General features: G+C 37.2%; 1 protein-coding gene across 1 annotated transcript in view; it reads left to right on the forward strand.

The window, feature by feature from the left end:
• Window positions 1–22,419, forward strand: part of LOC120528773 — a 40,776-nt gene that overhangs the window by 4,623 nt on the left and 13,734 nt on the right. Inside the window, exons 2-4 of the mRNA XM_039752909.1 lie at window positions 12,945–13,151; window positions 14,665–14,753; window positions 20,583–20,675. Of these exons, the coding sequence (XP_039608843.1) occupies window positions 12,945–13,151; window positions 14,665–14,753; window positions 20,583–20,675 (389 nt within the window). The remainder of the gene's footprint in view (window positions 1–12,944; window positions 13,152–14,664; window positions 14,754–20,582; window positions 20,676–22,419) is intronic.

The raw sequence follows: 22,419 nt of genomic DNA on the forward strand, positions 1-22,419 counted from the left end.
GGTTCAATTCTTCCCCAATATAGTTTCCAGCTCCCTGCATCCCTGTAATGGAAAAGTGTCTTCAGAATGCAGATGCGTATTATTTAGGAAAACAAAGGTATTTTGAAAGGGGATTTTTTTGCTTATTTTTAAATCATTATGTGTGTTGGGGGAGAAACAGGATGATGCTGTGACAAGTAATGACCACCTCATAGTGGTTGAGTCTGATGTACTTTTTACTTTGCTTTGTGTAGTTTGTGAAAATAACGACTTTACTATGTATTAAGCATTAGACTCTGACCTGTTTATTAAACATAATTTTAAATACAGCGGATTAAGAAATTCTTCAGACCACTTTACTTTCTGCATAATTTTAATGTATTGTAGGTTTAACTTTAAATGGTGTGGAACAAGCCCCGGGTACAGACAGGCAGACATTTTTACTTTGCTTTGTGTAGTTTGTGAAAATAACGACTTTACTATGTATGAAGCATTAGACTCTGACCTGTTTATTAAACATAATTTTAAATACAGCGGATTAAGAAATTCTTCAGACCACTTTACTTTCTGCATAATTTTAATGTATTGTAGGTTTAACTTTAAATGGTGTGGAACAAGCCCCGGGTACAGACAGGCAGACATGTTGTAAATCACCACCACACGTTTATTTACAGTTACTATTTACAAGTTCAATAAGTGCACACACAGAACCCACACAGTCCAGGCTTCTCACACTCTCTGCCTTTCTTCAGACCGCCTCCACTCTCTTCTCCACACTCTATTCCTCTCCTCACCCAACTCCAGCCCTGAATGAAGGGAAGCGGCCCCTTTCATAGCCACCCGGATGTGCTCCAGGTGCTTCTCAGCAATCTTCCACCGGCACTCCCCAGTGTGGCGGAAGTGCCGGCTGCGCACCCGGAAGCACTCCGGGTGTCCCCGGTCCTCTTCCCTCCAGCACTTCCGGGTGTGGCAGAAGTGCTGAGGTCCAGGGCTCCAAAGGGAGCGGGGCACCCCCTGGTGGCGACCATGGGCCCCTACAGGGTTGAGCTTCTGAGCTCTCTACCTGTGGTCCCCCAAGCAACTGGGGCGGTTGCCCCCTCGTGGTCTGGAGGAGGTGCTAGCCCTCCTCTGATCCTTTTGGGCTTCCCGGCTGGAAGGCAGCCCCAGCCACTCACCACAATGGATATATTTGCAATTTTTGCCCACACATCTGAATTCCATAACTCTTAATGACAAAGTGAAAACTTGTTTTCATAAAGGTTTTCAATTTAATTAAAAATCAAAACTGAAATCTCTTGTTTCTTTAAGTCTTCAGACCCTTGGCGGTGGCACTTCTTGTTTGCTTTAATTATCTTTGAGATGTGTCTGGAACTTGAATGGAGTCCACCTGTGACAAATTGATTTAATTGTGCATAGCTTAGAAAGGTACATTGTCATGTATATAAGGTTGCACAATTCATATTGCACGTCAGGACAAAAACCAATATATAAAGTCCAAGGAACTCAATGTAGACATCCGTGATAAAATTGTGGTGAGGCATAGATCAGAGTAAAGGTATAAAAACAGCTTTGAGTGTTCTTAAGAGCACAGTGCCCTCATCAACTGTGAAATGAAAGAAGTTTGAAAGTACCAGGAATCTTCATAGATTTGGACTGACTGGGTAAGAAGGTCACTCTAACCAAGCTTCAGAAGTTCTCTGCTGAGATGGAAGGATGACCACTTCACCAGCAATCCATCAATCAGCCAGTTATGGTAGGGTGGCTACACAGAAACCAGTCTTACCATATGGTATTTTAAAGGATGCTGAAAGCATTCTACTAATGTACAGTTTGTGTTTGTCTTTGGTCTCGGGCTTTAGAGGGTTATTACAACACACCTTACAATAAAAAAAAACTTATTAAAACCATATTTTTGGAAAAGTATGTTAAACAATTTGTAAATATTGTACTAAATCTTGCATGCACATTGTAATTTATTTATTAGATGTATATCTCTATTATAAAAAAATCCTGGAGAAAAACAGTAGGGCGACGAGTCGTGATCTTCACGTTAAGATCACGGAAGACACTTAAAAGACCCGCAAGACTGAAGAAATTGGCCATGGAATGTCTCACGGGGACCTTAAACATGAGACTTTGTGCCAAGAGATTGACCCAGGACTGTCTCACGCTGACATAGAACATGAGATTCTTGCAAGACACGCCCTACTTACAACCAAATAAGATCACGGGCAGCAACACACTCAGTCATGTTTTGGCTTTGAGCACACACAGATCCAGGGCTCTCAGTGCATATAAAGTGTATAAGGACAATACGTTATACATGAAATGTAAACGACTAAGCGAAAAAGTAAGCCGCGTGGAGAAAAGAGACTCAAAAGCGTTGGAGAGACAAAAAAAGAAAGAATTATTTAGGTGCAAATTTAGAAAATAAGTAATTATCAGCCCGGAACAAGTAGAATTGAAAAAAAAGCACGTCCAATCCGTACGTTGGCACATGCAGAGCATGTTAGAGATTATGAAAGCAGTGGAATTTGAAAGGCTCAAACAAAAAAAATGGCGCGATACACATGTGGAGAAAGTTAAAGTATATGAAAGTAGGAAAATTAGAAAGTATAAAAAGAAGAAAGTAAAGATCGCAGTAGCGCAAACAAACGGTAATTATTACTCGAAAAAGGGAAAATAATCACCATGGACCAGGTGTCATTGAAGAAAAGCAGGATAAAGTGAGGTCAGAAATAAAAGACAGAGTAGAAAACAAAGTAAAACATCATAAAGAGGTTAAAAAACAATGGAGCCAAACACATGCAGAGCAGGTTAGAGATAATGAAAACTTCAAAAGACTCATAAAAAACGTAGGCGCAAAACACATGCAGAGCAAGATACAGAATATGAAAGCAGAAAAAGACGACAGTGTCAAAACAAAAAGTAAACATTGCATTAGTGCAAAGAAAGAGAAATTATTACTTGGAGAAATAACGAAGAGGCAAATAGAGATTGAATATATGGACATACTGTAGGTGATATGTCAGAAGTATGTAAATATTGTAAGGCTTTGAAGTTTAAGTTAAGAGAATTTCAAAAATGAGTTTACCCCACATGCATTTATTGGTTACTTTACCAAAAAAATGATTAACTGCTGATGATGTAGATCGTTTTGTCTGTGCTGAAATTCCAAACAGAGAAACCTATTCTGAATTATGGTACAAAGTCATTAAACACATGTCTCACTGACCTCATTAAAAAGATTCAGCACATTGTGACTCAAAAGATTCTAAATATTGTTTTTACAGAAGTTCTGAAAGTAAAGTGAAACTAATGAAATAGCATCAATTCAAAGAAAAAAAAATCTTAAAAGTGTGTATCCGGAAAAACAAAAACAGGGGTTGGCGAGCGAAGCAAGCAGGGGGCAAAGCCCCCTAGTATTGTAAAAAGAAAAGGAACTGAAATTTGAATTGATATCTGCAACACCGTTATTGAAGTTATATCAAAGTAAATAAAAGCACCAGAAGATGGACAAAATTGGGAGTAAATAGAAGTGGAATTTATTCTACTGGTGATGCAGAAATTTGTGTTACTACCTTACGGCTCCAGAAGTGAAAACATTTACCCATTTTTTTCAGTATACAATGTGCATCTTTTGTCATTGTCTGTGAGGTTTCTCTTATAGTCTTTGGGTTTACCCTCAAGATCCAGTTTGTTATTGTAAAGTACACTTCTATGTATTAGATCAGTGCACTGTACACTATTTACAATTACTCTACAGTCAGAATAAAGAACAGAACAATGTCTAGAAAATACACAAAATAATACTGGCAAGAAAGAAGCAACAGTATGTACAGCTTTTTTTTATAGTATACATTGTAGATTAAAATTGTCCCATTTTGGCTATTTGTGTGAACCTTAAACTTCATCTAGTCATTATTGTCATTGTTGGCTGTCCTTCTTGTTGATTTTTGGACATTTTTTATGTGGCTTTATTTGTTATAAACTATTGTGGATGTATTTCATTTTTTGTGTGTAAATATTGTAAGGTTTTGCACATTATTGTGCTCATTTTATAGTTGTAAATCTGTATAAAAACTCTCATCCTGGTAGAGCACTATATACAAATGCATTAAAATACATCCATCTGGTGCACTGAGGGCTGGTTATCCTTATATCATCATAATTATCATCATTTTCATTTACCTTTTTTGGTGGAATCGCTGTAGGAGTACACTGAGTGGGGTTGATGAAGCTTACCTCTCTCTAATGACTCCATATAGCCTTTCCTGATTAATACTCAGATGTTCCCAGGACAGTTGAGAGGTTTAATCCTTTGTATGGGTTTTGGTTGTGTCCCTTGGTCTTCTCCTAGTGTTTTTTTGTCTGGGATGTCTCCTATGGGAGACCACCTTAATTGGTAAATTAAATTTGGAGAAACATTGGCTCTACTCTAAAAGTCCTCCATTGTTTGACAAAGCAGCATTTCCTTCTGGGAAGGGGTCTTTGTGTGTGAAGTTGGTTATCTATGTTTTGAAAAACTTTCTATTACATAGAAAGAGCACCTGAAACCTTTAATGTTTGGTACACTGCAAAAAATGCATATGCAAAAACTAGACAAAAAAAAAAACTTTAACTGAGGGTTGTTTTGCTTTTATTTAGCAAACAAAATTGCCAATGGGGTAAGCAAAATTTACTTGACAAGATTTCTCAGAACATGCTAAATAATTGTAAATACAAGTTTTTTGACAAGTCAATAATTCTTACAATAAGAAAAAAAAGATTTAACATCATGATATAAGTACTTTTCACTTGCTTAGATTTCATTTTTTCCAGTGTAGGATACATTGCAGGACAATAACAAATTACCTTGTGTCTTCCTGTGTTATTGTGTATAGCAAGAGTCCTTTTAAAATCATGACCCACTTGGATTTCACAAATCTGTTACAATCTATTCATGGCTATTTACTGTATCAAGCCAGTTAAGGACCTTAATAAATGAAAGTTCTTTCTGGCACCTTTATTTAAATGGTTCTTTTGGGACCAAACATCTGTTCCCCTAAGGCATTGCTTTGAAGAACCACTCTGGCACATTTATTATGTCCTGTATTGTCATGCCCATCATCCAGTTACTGTTACTGAACTCAGCAAACCCGCGTAGGAATTCCAAAAGACATTTTAATGTGTATTTATTAATGTGTCTTCATTATTATTTTCCCTTTAATTGTATTCTGAAATTTAAAAAATATGATGTGAATTGTGTGAAAAAAACAACATTGGAAACTAGTGGCTGTCACTTTAAGAATTTAAAGTCACTGGGCTTTAGTTTTTAAGTGACCCATGCATCATTATAGCTATAAAACCTGAGGAAACAGCATGTCACAGAGAAGTAAACACTTTTATTTTTCACACTTAAAGAAATTGGTCACTTATTTTCCACACTTGCAATGTTTTGTAAATACTTATTTTTTGATTATTTTTTTGAAGGAAACAAAGACTAATGCTGGTTCTAAATAATTGTATTTGTTCACTAAGAACTTAAGGAATCCTATTTTGACTATTTCAAATTAAGGAGTTTTGTCTGACCTTTTACTTTTGGCAATAGTTTTCTAATAGTTATTAGAAAATCCAAGCCCTCTACCTGTCAGCTGGATCCAATTCCTACTTATTTGGTTAAATTCTGTTTGTCTTCTCTTTCCTCTCTAATAACTAACATCATACATTCTTCCCTTGTCTCTGGACTTGTTCCTTTAACTTTTAAAACAGCTGTAATAACTCCAGTTCTCAAGAAATCTGGTGCGGAACCCTACAACCTAAATAATTATCGTCCAAACTCAAATTTACCTTTCCTTTCAAAAACACTTGAAAAAACTGTTGATGAGCAGGTTCTTTCTTACCTTACTGACAATCATTTGTTTGAATGATTTCACAGTACAGAGACACCAATGACCTCCTGACTGCAGCTGCCTCCAGGCTGTTAACCATACTTGTGCTCCTTTACCTGAGCTCTGCCTTCGATACAATCTCTCATGATATTCTTCTTAAGAGATTAAATACTTTGTGAAGTGGGGTCCAGCCTCACATGGGGAGGCAAAATGTGGGGGTGAGATAAGGGGAGGAGAGAAAGAGAGCAGGCTATATCTAATCTATCCTTTTAATCCTTATAATTATAACTACCAACATAACAATAGGCTGCATGGCAATAACTCATGGGGAAATTGGAAATTAAGGTTAAAGCTGTCTCACTTCCAGTTAAGACTATAAAATGACATCACAAATTCAGAATCAATGTCTCAATGATGGGACAGTTAACTTTGTGAGCTGGAATGTTAAAGGTCTGAATCACATATTAAAGAGAAAGAAAGTACTTTCTCACCTAACAGGCTTAAATGCTAAAATAGTATTTTTACAGGAGACCCACTTACTAAGCAAAGATCAATTCCGGCTGCAAAATGACTGGACTGGCCAAGTGTTCCATTCCAGCTTTATAAAGAAAACTAGAGGTGTGGGAATTCTTATACATAGAATAGTCTCATTTTGTAGCATCAGATGTAGTATCTGATCCTGAAGGGAGATATGTGATTGTCATGGGCAACTTATTTAACTGTAAAATGATTTTGCTAAATGTTTTTGCACCCAATGTCAATGATAAGGAATTTATGCAAAATGTACTGTATTTGCATCCATTCCCAATGTGAACACTCATAAAATTATAATGGCTTGGGACTTTAATTGTGTTTTAAATCCACTCTTAGATATGACTCCTGTCACAGGGGGGATGACATCTAACACTGCAAACACAGTAACACAGTTTTTAACTGCCCATAACTTATAGACCCCTGGAGGTTTCTAAACCCAAACTCAAGAACATATTCATTTTACTCACCAGTGTATCATTGCTACTCAATAATTGATTATTTCTTTATAGATAATAATTTCTTCCCTACGATTAAATCTTACAAGTACGACGCTATTGTTATTTCTGACCATGCACCGCTGATTTTGGAGCTAAAATCATTATGCCCCACACACTCACCTTGCAGATGGCGTCTTAACCCACTTCTATTAGAAGATGAGAACTGTACAGAATTTATATCCAAACAAATCAGTTTCTTCCTAGAGACAAATACATCCACAGAGGTTTCTGCAGGAATACTTGGGAAACTCTAAAGGCCTTCTTAAGAGGACAGATTATTTCATATCTTTCCCACAGGAATAAATTAGAAACCAAGAAAGTGTCAGAGGTAAGAAGCGAAATTACTAGAATAGATGAAGGACATGCCAGGCGTCCAAGTGGAGGTCTTCATAGGTAAAGGCAGGCTCTGCATTCAGAACTCAACCTCTTGACAAGTAAAGAATCTGAACAACTTATTTATAAATCAAGACATCATTTCTATGAACACAGACAGAAAGCTAATAAGCTTTTAGCTCAACAAATCCACAAGCAAGAAGTTCGCAATGCAATTCCAGTAATCACCAACATGAATGGAGATTAAATCATTGATCATAAAAAATTATGCACACATTCAGAGACTGCTATAAATCCTTATATTCTACTGAGTTTAAAGAAGACAATACACAATCTAATGCATTTCTGGATAAATTACAAATACTACAAATAGATACTTTTAGTGCTGAGGAACTGGATAAACCTCTGACGCTATCAGAATTACTAGATGCTATAAGGTCACTTCAAGGCAGAAAATCAGCAGGCCCTGATGGCTACCCTATATAATTGTATAAGAAATTCTCCACTCAGCTAGCTCCCCTCTTATTAGCAACATTTACAGAAGATAATAATTTATAGATAATCAAATTCTACCTCAAAGCTTTCACTAAGCATTAATGACCGTCTTTCCTAAACAAAATAAGGACTTGTTACAATGTGCATCATACAGACCAATTTTACTTCTGAATAATAATGTTAAGATACTCTCAAAAACCATAGCTAGAAGGATGGAGAAAGTGCTGCCTTCGGTAATATCACAAGATCAAACTGGATTTATTAAAGGCCAATACTTATCTTCCAGTCTTCGACGCCTGTTTAATGTAATACTAGCCAACCCACGGCGTACCATGCGCCGCATAATCAGGCCGGTTTTTTAATGATTTTTTAAGCACAGGGAGAAAATTAACATTTGAAAAATCGGTAATGTAATAAATCAGCAAGAAAAGCAACATTGTAACAATGCATGGAACAAACCAACACACAATCGTCCGTGACTGAAAACTGGCGGACCGCCATCGCTCATGTGCCCACCTCCAACTCGTCACTTGAGTCATTGTTACCTTTGCACAGTCCAGATGCACCTGTGACTCACGTAGACTTTCCGTGTTCCTGCAGGAAAATCTAAGAAGACGCATGTTTGTCGCGGATGCGAATTGCTGTATGTAGTGTGTAAAACAGTTTGCTATGGTGCACGTCGTGCGTCGGAACCGAAAACTCTGTTTTTAAAGACTGCTTACTTCATTGTGTTTTAACCTCAGTTGTAAAGGATTGTTTTAAGGATCCCATGGGATACCCCTCGCAAACCGTTTTACATGCTGCATATGGCGATTCACCTCCGGCGTGGCTCCTTCCTGCTTGTGCCATAGTTGTCTTACTTGTCGGCGGCTTAGTGAATCCACGCCCCTTCCGGCGTGCTTTCCGTGGTTGTCTTGCCTTAGTGAATTATATATATATATAGATATTCACAAGTCAAACACCCCAAAAATATTATTATATTTGGATGCAGAAAAAGCATTTTACATGATTGAATGGAACTACTCTTTCACTACATTAGAAAAATTTGGGTTTGGCCCAAACATCTGTGAATGGGTCAAACTACTGTATACCAATCCAGAAGCTTCAATTTGTCTTAACAATATTTGTTCAGACTACTTTAAACTAGAACGTGGTACCAGACAAGGATGCCCCTTGTCACCACTGCTGTTTGCAATCGCCATTGAACCACTAGCAGTTCACTGTCGAAATGCTTATCAGATAAAGGGGATTATCAGAGAAGGACTGGAACAGAAAATTTCTCTATATCCAGATGATATGGTACTGTATATATCAGACCCAGAAAATACTTTGCCTGCAGTCTTAACAGCACTTTCAGAATTTCAAACAATCTCTGGTCTCATAATTAATTTGAATAAAAGTGTACTCTTTCCAGTGAATTTTCAAGCATATAATATTAGATTGCACACCCTACCTTTTATCATTGCAGATCAGTATAAATATTTAGGGGTAAATATCACAATTAAACATAAAGCTCTTTGTCAACAAAATTTTGCCATCTGTAGGAAAAAATTAATCAAGACTTGCATAGATGGTCAACCCTTCATCTCACTCTAGCTGAAAGAATTAATGCTGTTAAAATGAATATCATACCTAAGCTTCTTTTTTATTTCAATACATTCCAATATACCTCAATAAATCATTTTTTAAGCAATTAGATTCAACCATGACCTCATTTATTTGGAACTCAAAACATCCACGTATCCAAGAGCACATCTGTCTCGCTTAAAACTGTCCAAAATGTTTCCAGGGCAAAATCCAAACTGCGAACTCTGTAATCAAATCCCAGCCTCACAGGATCACATGTTTTGGGCCTGCACCAAATTAACATCATTTTGGTCCAAAACTTTTAAGTGCCTTTCAGACAGCCTTGGTGTCACAATCCCTCCTAACCCATTAACAGTTGTGTTTGGTGTTCTTTCAGATATGTTTAAAGTGGAGAAGGACAAACAAACTGTGATTGCATTTACTACATTTTTGGCATGCAGACTTATTTTGCTAAATTGAAAGAATCCTAACTCTCCTCTTTTAAGTCAGTGGAAAACCAATGTTTTATACTATTTGAAATTGGAAAAAATCCTATTCTCAGTTACAGGATCGGTACAGAACTTTTTCAAAACATGGAGGATCTAATCAATATTATTTTAGAATAAGAAGGAGTAATTCTCTCTGCATTTCTTTTTCTTCTCCATTCCTCTTCTACACAGTGGTGTTCTGGGGAGGCAGCATAAAGAAGAGGGATGCCTCACGCCTGGACAAACTGGTAAGGAAGGCAGGCTCTATTGTAGGCACAGAGCTGGACAGTTTGACATTTGTGGCAGAGCGACAGACGCTGAGCAGGCTCCTGTCAATCATGGAGAATCCACTGCTGCCACTGTCCTGCTCCAGTGACAGACTGAGGAGATCTTACCTCCTCCACACTAAGCGACTCCTCAGTTCCACCCGGGGGGGAGCTAAACGTTAACATTATACAAAGTTATTGTCTGTTATACCTACATTTTTATCACACTTTAATTTAATATTCTTTTTTATCAGTATGCTGCTGCTGGAGTATGTGAATTTTGCCTTGGGATTAATAAAGCATCTATCTATCTATCTATCTATCTATCTATCTATCTATCTATCTATCTATCTATCTATCTATCTATCTATCTATCTATCTATCTATCTATCTATCTATCTATCTATCTATCTATCTATCTATCTATCTATCTATCTATCTATCTATCTATCTATCTATCTATCTATCTCTATTGCCCTATTAAACTCATCAATTTAGGTATGCTTACAAGCTTTAAGTATTACTCCGTTGGCCATGCTCTCTCAGGGGTGGGGTTCGATTTGTTTTCAATCCTATTTTTTGTAAAAATTGATCCATTTGTATGGAATGATTACAATAAAATTAATAAAATTAAAAATAAATAAAATAAAATGGATTGGTATTATTATTATTACTCCACATGCCTGGTTTAAATCATATCTCTCTTATCGTACACAATTTGTACTGTTGAAAAATTTCAGATAACAAGTTTGCCCAGTTGTTAGTGGTGTTCCCCAGGGCTCTGTCTTGGGTCCCCTTCTATTTATTATTTATCTTCTGCCTCTTGGTGATATCTTTAGGAAATTTAATATTCATTTTCACTGTTATGCTGATGACACCCAGCTCTATCTGTCTACTAAGCCTGATTCCACTCTTCCACCTTCTTCCCTCTCTGGCTGTCTACAGGAAGTTAAATCATGGCTGTCTGCTAATTTTCTTAAATTAAATAGTGATAAAACAGAGGTTCTTCTGGTAGGAACGAAATCTGTTTAAGATAAAGGTGATAATATTTCATTGACTGTTGATAATTCTCTAATCTCTTCTTCCTCCCAGGTTAAGCGCTTAAGTGTTATTCTTGATAGTACCTTAAAATTTGAGGCACATATTAATAATGTTACTTGGCCTGCATATTAAAATCTACGTAATATCAGCCGTTTACGTCCATCTCTTTCATCTACCAGCACTGCTATTCTTCTTCATTCTTCTGGTTACATCTCATATTGATTATTGTAATTCTATCCCTTCTGGTCTTCCTTACAAACTCCCTTACAAACTCCAATTGGTTCAGAATGCTGCAGCTCGCATTATTACCAGAACCTCTTCTATAGAACACAATACTCCTGTCCTTCAACAGCTTCATTGGCTCCCTATTAAATATCGCATTGATTTTAAGATTCTGCTTATTACTTACAAGACCCTTCATAATCTGGCACCTCCTTATCTTTCTGATCTTCTTCACATCTCCATTCCTTCTTGTATCCTTAGATCTTCTTCCTCTATCAATCTTATTATACCTCCTGCTCTCTTGACTACCATGGGGTTCAGAGCTTTTAGTCGAGTGTCCCCTCGCCTCTGGAACCCTCTCCCACAAGACATTCGTAATATCAACTCTCTTCCTTCTTTTAAATCTCATCTTAAAACACATCTTTTTAGGATGGCTTATTTAGTCTGCTAATTTTAGCTGATAAATGTAAAATTAATTTATAATATTGTATTTATTCTGGTTTTATTGTGCTGGAATATTTTATTCATTTTAAGTTGTGGCTGTTGTTGTTAATGTACTCTGTAAGGTGCCCTTATGTGCCTTGAAAGGCGCCTATAAATGAAATAAATTATTATTATTTTCCTTTTGAAAATATTTATATTTGCATTAACTTGGTTGGACCTTGGTTTTCTTCTGTTTCTTTCAATCCTGGTCATAATTTAGAACATTGTTTTTTCCTTGTAAGACTGGAGTGCAAGACAGTTTGTAATTTACAAGTATGTTTTTTCATGTCTTTGGCAATGAGGATAACATGCTTAATTGCATAAAAAAAATGTTTATACCGTTGAAAGACTGAGTCAATTTCAGTTTCTTCTGATTTTACTTATTTATTTTTAAGAGGACTCAGACATACTTTTCCTGCAATAGCTTTTCATTTGTACATATTATATATACAGCGTATATTGTCAAAAAAACAAAAGAAAAAGTAAAGTAAGTTAGGGATCCCATTTAAACTCCCCATTTATTGCAGTTTGGCAAAAAATAATTGATAGTTTTTTGATTACACAGATGCCTCTGTCACCTACTGGTTGAATCGCAATGCCATGTCAATGGATCTTCAGGGCAGTATACGTTGGAAAATGCAGGAGGTGGAGTCTGTGACAGAGAAATGACAGAGGAACTTTTCTGGGTTGATAACTTCCTGACTATAGAAAAAAAAGAAGATGGGTCCACAAAACAACCAATCAGATTGCATCTTTATGTCACATGATTTTTCTGATGCTACCCGAGAAACAGTCATACTACATGACACATACAAGACACAATTATGAGTCAGATAGCCCTCCCAAAACCCTACTCCATAGTGTAAGAATGTTTTATGAGAACAACGTGTAAGGAACGGCTTCAAAATTAATATATTGAGAAAGATGCAAATGACTGGGTGAATTGCATGACATCACTAACATATAATTCAAATGATGGAAAATATGATAAGATGTGTACAATCTGAGTGGAACTCTGGAGGTTTGCAACTTATTTTTTAAAAGACAAGCAACAACATTATTAGAAGACTTAATCAGACTAGTTTTAAGAAGTCAATTCTTTTGTGGTAAGTTTTTAGTACAGTAAAGATTAATGAAAATTTTCTCAATGTATGTAATTCTCTTTTAAAGAATTTGTATCCAAAAAGTGAGCAGTCATCCCAAATGTCACCAAACGTCTCCTTCCACCTGCCAGCCCTGATTATGGAGACACCACATCGAGAAGCAATTCTCAACATTTCTGCTTCTCCAGACAACAGTCTTCTGGTTGTTGGACAGGATGGCATGGTTACACACTGGTCAGCAGATCTCATCCTGAAGAAATCCAGAATAGTTCTGGTATGTAAAGATATATAGGACTATTTGCTGTTGAGTAATACTACCTTCTGTTCTTCTTGTGCCTGTGTTGGTTTCTTCCCACTATCTAAAGCTATAAAGTAATTTGTCATTTCAAAATGCCTCCCTGTGAGTATCTCAGTACCATGAACTAGGTTAATGTTAGATGTTGTTGCAGGTGAGCTTGCTTCCAGCTTCAATATGTTCTTTAATTGGAACCGTATCATGCAATATATACACTCACCTAAAGGATTATTAGGAACACCATACTAATACGGTGTTTGACCCCCTTTCGCCTTCAGAACTGCCTTAATTCTACGTGGCATTGATTCAACAAGGTGCTGAAAGCATTCTTTAGAAATGTTGGCCCATATTGATAGGATAGCATCTTGCAGTTGATGGAGATTTGTGGGATGTACATCCAGGGCACGAAGCTCCCGTTCCACCATATCCCAAAGATGCTCTATTGGGTTGAGATCTGGTAACTGTGGGGGCCATTTTAGTACAGTAAACTGATTGTCATGTTCAAGAAACCAATTTGAAATGATTCGAGCTTTGTGACATGGTGCATTATCCTGCTGGAAGTAGCCATCAGAGGATGAGTACATGGTGGTCATGAAGGGATGGACATGGTCAGAAACAATGCTCAGGTAGCCCGTGGCATTTAAACAATGCCCAATTGGCACTAAGGGGCCTAAAGTGTGCCAAGAAAACATCCCCCACATCATTACTCCACCACCACCAGCCTGCACAGTGGTAACAAGGCATGATGGATCCATGTTCTCATTCTGTTTATGCCAAATTCTGACTCTACCATTTGAATGTCTCAACAGAAATCGAGACTCATTAGACCAGGCAACATTTTTCCAGTCTTCAACTGTCCAATTTTGGTGAGCTCGTGCAAATTGTAGCCTCTTTTTCCTATTTGTAGTGGAGATGAGTGGTACCCGGTGGGGTCTTCTGCTGTTGTAGCCCATCCGCCTCAAGGTTGTGCGTGTTGTGGCTTCACAAATGCTTTGCTGCATACCTCGGTTGTAACAAGTGGTTATTTCAGTCAATGTTGCTCTTCTATCAGCTTGAATCAGTCGGCCCATTCTCCTCTGACCTCTAGCATCAACAAGGCATTTTCACCCACAGGGATGTTTTTCCCTTTTCACACCATTCTTTGTAAACCCTAGAAATGGTTGTGCATGAAAATCCCAGTAACTGAGCAGATTGTGAAATACTCAGACCGGCCCGTCTGGCACCAACAACCATGCCACGCTCAAAATTGCTTAAATCACCTTTCTTTCCCATTCTGACATTCAGTTTGGAGTTCAGGAGATTGTCTTGACCAGGACCACACCCCTAAATGCATTGAAGCAACTGCCATGTGATTGGTTGATTAGATAATTGTATTAATGAGAAATTGAACAGGTGTTCCTAATAATCCTTTAGGTGAGTGTAGATGGCTAGTGATTTTTTTCTTCAGAAGCTGAGACAACAAAAATGACATCATTGTTTTTTGTCATAACAGGAAGAAAACAAACAGCCAGCCCGAACACCCAAATGGATAGCTGATGCCACTTTTATGCCTCAGTTTAATAAGCTTGTCATTGGAACCTGGTGAGTAATTGCCACATACCAATGGGTTTGCACAATGCTAATGTTATCCATTTTCAATTTGTTCCTTACATTGTCTGTTCCAGCTTTTTTTTTTTTTTATAAAATTGCATAAATATACTTTCTTCCTCTATCTTCCTCCATCCATCCAGCTATAACATTTATAACTCTGGAATAGAATGTGGTGGACTTTCCAAATATTCTGCTAATATACCCCAAAACGAATATAACAAAAATGGCTGTTCAAGAATTATCAACAGAAAATGTATTTTCTATTTATGAAAACTCAAATGAAGAGGTGTAATGAAAACTGGGAAAACAACAGCAAAGTCCAACCTCACCAGAAAATATTTGTGTCTACTCATAATCATTGGCCTTCTGTTGTTATATTGTTTATATTACAAAGGAGTCCATTAAGAGTATTTAAGTTAGCTGTTGCGAATTAAGTAAAGAAAATAAAAAATCCTACCATATACATTTCTACCATAGTAGGTAGTATTAGGAAGACATTTTTCATGCAGTAGCCTCAAAGCACCCTAAAGCAATGCAAACAAAATACGTAAATGCTGCCTACGTCAAACCATGTGATCTTCTGCATATTACACCTCCATTAATCATTATTCATTGGGCCTGAGTTACTATGTGGACATTAACATCTAGGTGGACACAAAGAAATCCTAGTGTCAGCTGCACCATGGTTTAACATGACTCTGGAGTAGAACACACACACAGAGAAAGCAGAATCATAACCATATCTGTAATGCCATGCTGTCCATGTGTGTTGTTTTTTCCAGAACAATACCCATTTTCCCTGCTGGCAGTGTCACTCATTTGTTTTATTATGAATAATATTACACTAGAATTACTATGTCGTCATTTATTTGTTAACTTCTCTCCAAATCTTCAATCAAAGTCTTTAATTTGTTATTGCTTACATTGGACTCTCAATTTCAAACATTTATTTCTATAACCCTTTGTTTAATCTTACCCTTCTGCTTCTGGTTTTGCTTTTTTTATATACTAACATTGTTTTTCTTGTTGCAATTCTAAACTCCTGCAGTAACCAAAGACCCAACTACAGACGAAATTTGTGGATTTATAGTGAAGATTCCCAGTAGGAGGAGCAGGACAGGGTTAGTTTCAAGACATCTTGAGAGTAAAAGGCTAAAAGTCAGTAAGCAATAAAGCAAAGAATTAGCTCAGAATTTGAAATAATTACATTTAGGATAAAAGTCCCAGCCAAGGAGAACATTGGAAACACAGTGAAGAACAGCCAGAAACACAACATGAAAATTAACAGTAAAAATGTGAACAAGTCAATGTTGTGGTTTGGGGAAATGATTCTTGCAAATACAGTTAGATCCATAAGTATTTGGACAGTTGACACAATTTTCCTAATTTCGGCTTTATACACCATCACAATGGATTTGAAATAAAGAAATAATTACATACTGAAGTGTAAGTTTTCAGCATTAATTCAAAGGGTTTAGTTAAAATATTGTTTGGGCCATTTAGGAATAATACCCATTTTTATACATGGTCCCCACATTTTCAGGGGCTCAAAAGCATTTGGACAATTGACTGACAAGCTGTTCCATAGGGAGCAGGTCCCTCATTTTTCATGAACTATTAAGTAAGTTGAAGGTCTGGAGTTTATTCCAATTGTGGAATTAATATTTGGAAACTGTCACTGTGAACTCTCAATACAAGGTCCATGCAAATAAAAACAGCATTAGGCAGAGAAAACAACGCAAACCCATCTGAGAAATAGCAGAAATAACAGGAGTGGTCAAATCAACCAACTGATACATTCTTAAACAGAAGGAATGCACTGAGCTCTGCAAAGCCTAAAGGACTGGACAACCATGGGAAACAATAGTGCTGGATGATCGCAAAATTCTTTCCTTGGTGAAGAAAAAAACAATTCATGATATATAGTCAAACCAAGAACACTCTCTCGGAGGTAGGCCTATCATTGCTAAAGTCTACAATCAAGAGAAGACTTCACAAAAGTAAATACAGAGGGTTTACCACAAGATGCAAACCCTTGGTAATCCTCAAGCATAGGAAAGACACATTAGACTTTGCCAGAAAATATTTTTTAAAAAGTCCAGTTTTGAACAATTTTCTTTGGACAAATGAAATTAAGATCAATGTATACCAGAATGACGGATAGACAAGAGATGCAGAAGAGAGGGAACGGATCATGAACTGTAGCATACCACATTATCTGTGAAACATGGCGGAGGCAGTCTTATGACATGGGCATGCGTGACTGCCAAAGGAAATGGCCAGCTCATGTTTATTGATGATATGGCTGCTGACAAAATTTGCAGGATAATTTCTGAAGTGTACTGGGTTTTACTGTTTGGTCATATTCACACAAATACTGTAAAACTGGTAGGACAGCACTCCACAGTACAGATGGACAATGAGCCAAAATATACTGTGACAGAAAACCAAGTGCTTTTTAAGGCAAAGAAGTAGAATATTTATTAGTGACCAAGTCAATCAACTGACCTCAACCCAACTGGACATGAATTTCATTTGCTAAAGACAAACTGAAGACAGAAAACCCAACGCACCTTAAAACATCTGTAATAAAGGCCTGACCAAGCATCAGTAGGGAGAAAATCCAGCACTTGGAGATGGCCATGGGTTCCAGACTTCATGCAGTCATTGACTGCAAATGATTTTCAACCAATTATTGAAATGATTGTTATATTCATGATTATATTAGTTTTCCAAATACTTCTGTAGCGCATGAAAATAGGGGGCCATGTATAAAAATATCTGTCTTTTCTAAACAACTCATACAATATTTTTGTTAAACCCCTCCAATTAAAGCTGAAAGTCTATACTTAAGTCACATCTTGATTGCTTTATTTCAAATCCATTGTGGTGGCACTCAGAGACAAAATTATGAAAATTGTATCAATGTCCAAATACTGTGAATAAGGCGCTATATAAATCGCCCGACCTGGCACAGATTCACACTGAGGCATGTGTAAATTAAACAGAACTTTATTTTCTCTTCACCCGTGGGCGCACGTCTTCCCCGTGTCCCACAGGCTCAACACAGTCCCAAACACTTAAACAGTTCAAACACTCTTTCCATGTGGGGCACGTCTTCCCCGTGAACCCCACAGGTATAACACAGTCCCAAAGCACCTTACTTTACACACAGAAATCCTTCCGCTGGCACCACCACTCCTCCTCTCAGGCAACCTCGTCCTCTTCCTCCCGATTCTGGCCCAGAGTGGTGGTTGCTGGCTCCTTTATGGCCCTCCCGGGAGTGCTCCTGTTGCTTGTTCACCTGTTCCCAATTGCAGAAAATAAAAAAGATCTGTTTAATTTACACGTGCCTCAGTGTGAATCTGTGCCGGGTCGGGCGCTTTATATAGCGCCTTATTCACAATACTTATGAATCTAATTGTATTTTTTAAATAAAATAACCTTCTAATAAAATTGTTGTTTGGTTATTTTTTGGAAGATGAAGGTAAAAAGTAAAGAATGGTCATTGAAGATAAAGTTATACACAATAAGCAAAGCAGCATTCATTTGTATAGCACATTTCTGGTATCAGTGGTGCAGAAATATATAACAACAATGTAACACATTTTACAATGACACAGTGAAGAAAGTGATTACAATAAAAAAAAATTAATGAACGACTGAATTGAAATATAAGCAGATATATACCAATTTATAAAAAAATACAGCATAAAAATAGTTAAATTTAAGATATAAGCATATAACATTTATCAGGCAGAACAGACTAACAGAAAGACATCTGTTATCTGGAGGCTCACAGGTAATTCTAAAGGGAGAATTTTACAAGTGCTACACAGATTTGGCTTAGTTCTATTCTACATTGTTTGCATCATTCTATGCCACGACCTTCTGTCCTTTGAGGACATTTCCACCTGTTCTCTATTAGTTCTTTTGGTTACAACTGACACAGACCCTTTTTTGCGCTTGGATAATTTTATGTTCTATAGCTGTTAACTTTTTGGTATCCTCTTACAAATATTACCGTTAACGTCTTTTGTCTTTGCTCCCTAGCAAGGCAACTCTATAGGGACTGTTTAACTTGACTTAAGAAAATAATAGGGGAATAGATTGTGTGAGGAGGTCTGGCAGAGGCATTTTTCTTCCGTGATGGCCTGACACAAAGGATTATATCCAATGTTAAGCTTTATGGAGTCATATTTTAAATAAGAGCAGATAACTCATTAGAAACTGGTCACTGCAGTCTGTTTTGAAAATTATAATCACAGCATTTACAATTAAAGAAGCATGGACAAAGCTGAACTCAAGTTGGTATGACATTGCATACAAAAGCAACTGCTTTAAATATACATTTAAAGGAAAAAGTTAATCTCCCTTGTGAAATAAAAACATTGTTAATTTTGCACTGTAGCATATTTTAATCTGGGCTAGGATATCCACTATCATTGTGTTTCTGGACATGTTTCATCCAATAAACAGAAATCTTTCTGTCAGCCCTGTCTTTTTACATCCGGCTGTTTGATAGCTGCTGCCATTTTGCTTAATTGTGTAAATCAGGGGTTTTAAACTCCAGGCCTGCAGGGCCGCAGTGGCTGCAGGTTTTCATTTTAACCGTTTTCCTAATCAGTGACCGGTTTTCACTGCTAATTAATTTCTTTTCTCTTCATTTTAGTAGCCCTGTTTCTAAGGATTCAGTCCTTTGAATTATTTTCTTCATTAAATGACAGCCAAACAGAAGTGAGATGTGGAACGAGCCAACTGATGACAAGCTAAACTGGGACTTCAAACTCCAACCAATCTCTTAATGAGACGCTTATTCTTGTTGTTAATTAAACCTGTTATTTAATTCAGTGGCCTGTTGCTGCTCTCATTCTGCTATTTCCAAAATTGTTGATTTTTCTGTTTTTTCTAAGAAAACCATCAAAATGTTTTGGTGACCTGGGAGATCAACTTTACCGAGACCATCACCTTTCTTTATTTTCAGATATTGTGTGATGGGCACAGGTGAGCTGGTCATGTGGTGGCTTGTTTTGTGTCTCATTATTGTTTGGCTGCTAATTAAGGAAGAAGAAACAACTAAGGGGCCTGAGCAAGTTAATTAAAATTAAAGATAAAGAAGTTAATTAGCAGCAAAAACTGGTCACTAATAAAGAAGATGGTCAGAACTAAAACCTGCCACCACTACGGCCCTCCAGGACTGGAGTTTGACATCCCTGGTGTAAACTGTATTAAGTACATACTCAAAGTGATGAAGTCCATTTCAAAGGCTTCAGTGTTGAACTTTTATAGAGATCATCCAGTTTCTAATTATTCTTCTTATTTTAAGACAACTTAATGAAAGTTGGCAAAACCTTAAACGGTACCTAAATCTGCTAAAATACACCTCAAATATTATATTTTTATTATTTAGATTTCTCACATTGTGCCATTATACAAAACATAAAAGGTAACCCATCTGCACATAGTAATTTTACATAGAAATGATAATGCTCTCACCTCACAGAGCAAGAATCCTGAGTTCAAATCTTGGCTTGATTGTACAATTGTAGGAGTTTTTTTGGGGTACTTTAGTTTCCTGTGGCCTCCCAAAGATTACATAGGTTAGGCTGATCATTGACTTTGATATGACTGAGTCTACAAATACCTGTAATACCTGTAATAGACTGGTCAACCATCTAGTGCTGATTTCAACTTGGTGCTCAGCTCTGCAAAAAGTGGAAAATGGAATAAATAGGTTCAGGAAAAGGATGGGTGGAACAATTCAGTGCTTCATTATGTGTCCATATACTTACTGAACAAAGTTTTTTTTTGTGCTTTTAGTGACCGTGAGATACGTTTCTATGAGATGGCTAACTTTGAGCCATATTTCCAGATAACAGGCCTTGAAAGTATGCCATTGCAGATAGACTACAGGTAAGAATTTTCTTGCTGTGTTTTGTTTAACAGTAAATTAAAGTTATGTAACTTGTCCCTGAACTTCTTATGCCATAATGTTTTGAATAAAGCCCAGAGACAGTGGTACATCATTGTATGTACTGTACTTCATTCAGACTCCTGGACGAGTGATCTTCTATATGGAATTTTTTGTCACCACTGTGTTCAGTTGAATTGTTTTGTTGAGGGCTTAATCTGACAGTCAAAATAGATGCAGTCTGTTCAATTGATGACTCTAAATTAGTCTTTTTTGTGAGTTAGTGCATGTAAATAAGTGAGGCTTGTGATGAACCAATCTCCCAAATGGGGTTCTCCAGTGAGCTCACTTCTGCTAGAAGAACTTATCCTGTGACTTTGTACTAGGTGGATAGTTGCTCTAGAAAATAAATGGAATAACACAATTTTAGTATTGTTCATATAAAGGCTATAATAAAAAATCTTTCATTCAGAAAGGGAAAGTTGACTCCAGTTGTTGTGGGGAATTCTTACTTAATTTGACAGCATGTCTAGTGGGAGAGTTCAGCTTAGCTTTCATTTATCCATCTATTATCTGAGACTTGCAGTCATGTCAGAAACCACCCATGAACTAGGCACCAGCCGATCACAAGACCTATTTACCAGCATGCCTACACTCAAACAGAGACAGTTTAGAGTTGCCATTTAACCTGATACACACATCAGGTCAGGTGAGATTGGGAAGCATGTACTGGCACAGTGCATTGCTGCACTCACCACACGACAAAACAGCTGGGGATCCCGGTTGGCAACCTCCCAGACTGACAGGTGGTCCAGTCCCATCCTCCGGAAATGACCATCTGTCTGCCGTAGTCAGGTCTTAAATGAGCATCATCTTGGCCTGGTCTAGCCTCTCAGGTCCCAAACAATGAGGATCCTACAAGCTGGATCACCCTTGAGCAATTGCACAACTTGACCATAGTGCTGTAACTGACACTCCCTCACAATGCAGGTAACGTGCCTGATTTGGGACTCTGTGAGCAACCATTTGTTTAACACAAAGTCAAGCCAGTGATACCCAAGGATTCTCCAAAGAGACACAGTACTGAAGGAGTCCATTCTTCGTCTCAGGTCACTGGATAGAGAGAAAGGAGAGAAAGTGCCAACTCCACACAGACAGGCACAAGATTCAGATCCATGGCACACAATATTTATAGTCAGCCACTGTGCCACAATGCCATCCACTGATTTTACATTGATCTTTCTATTCCAAAAAATCAAAAAGACAAAACAAAATGAACATAAGGATAGAATACAAATGAAAAAGTCAGGAACTGCAAAATCAGACCTCCAAAACTGCTTTTTCTTAGTAAATAGTAAAGATTGAGTATTTCTTATAATGCCTATATATCTGCTATTAAATAATGCCTACAGTTAGGTCCATAAATATTTGGACAGAGACAACTTTTTTCTAATTTTGGTTCTGTACATTGCCACAATAAATATTAAATGAAACAACTCAGATGCAGTTGAAGTGCAGACTTTTTGTTCAGTGGGTTGAACAAAAAGATTGCATAAAAATGTGAGGCAACTAAAGCATTTTATTAATACAATCCCTTCATTTCAGGGGCTCAAAAGTAGTTGGACAATTGACTCAAAGGCTATTTCATGGGCTGGTGTGGGCAAGTCCATCGTTATGTCATTATCAATTAAGCAGATAAAAGGCCTGGAGTTGATTTGAGGTGTGGTGCTTGTATGTGGAAGATTT

The sequence above is a fragment of the Polypterus senegalus genome, chromosome 4 (assembly GCF_016835505.1).
Source record: "Polypterus senegalus isolate Bchr_013 chromosome 4, ASM1683550v1, whole genome shotgun sequence".
Lineage (NCBI taxonomy): Eukaryota > Metazoa > Chordata > Cladistia > Polypteriformes > Polypteridae > Polypterus > Polypterus senegalus.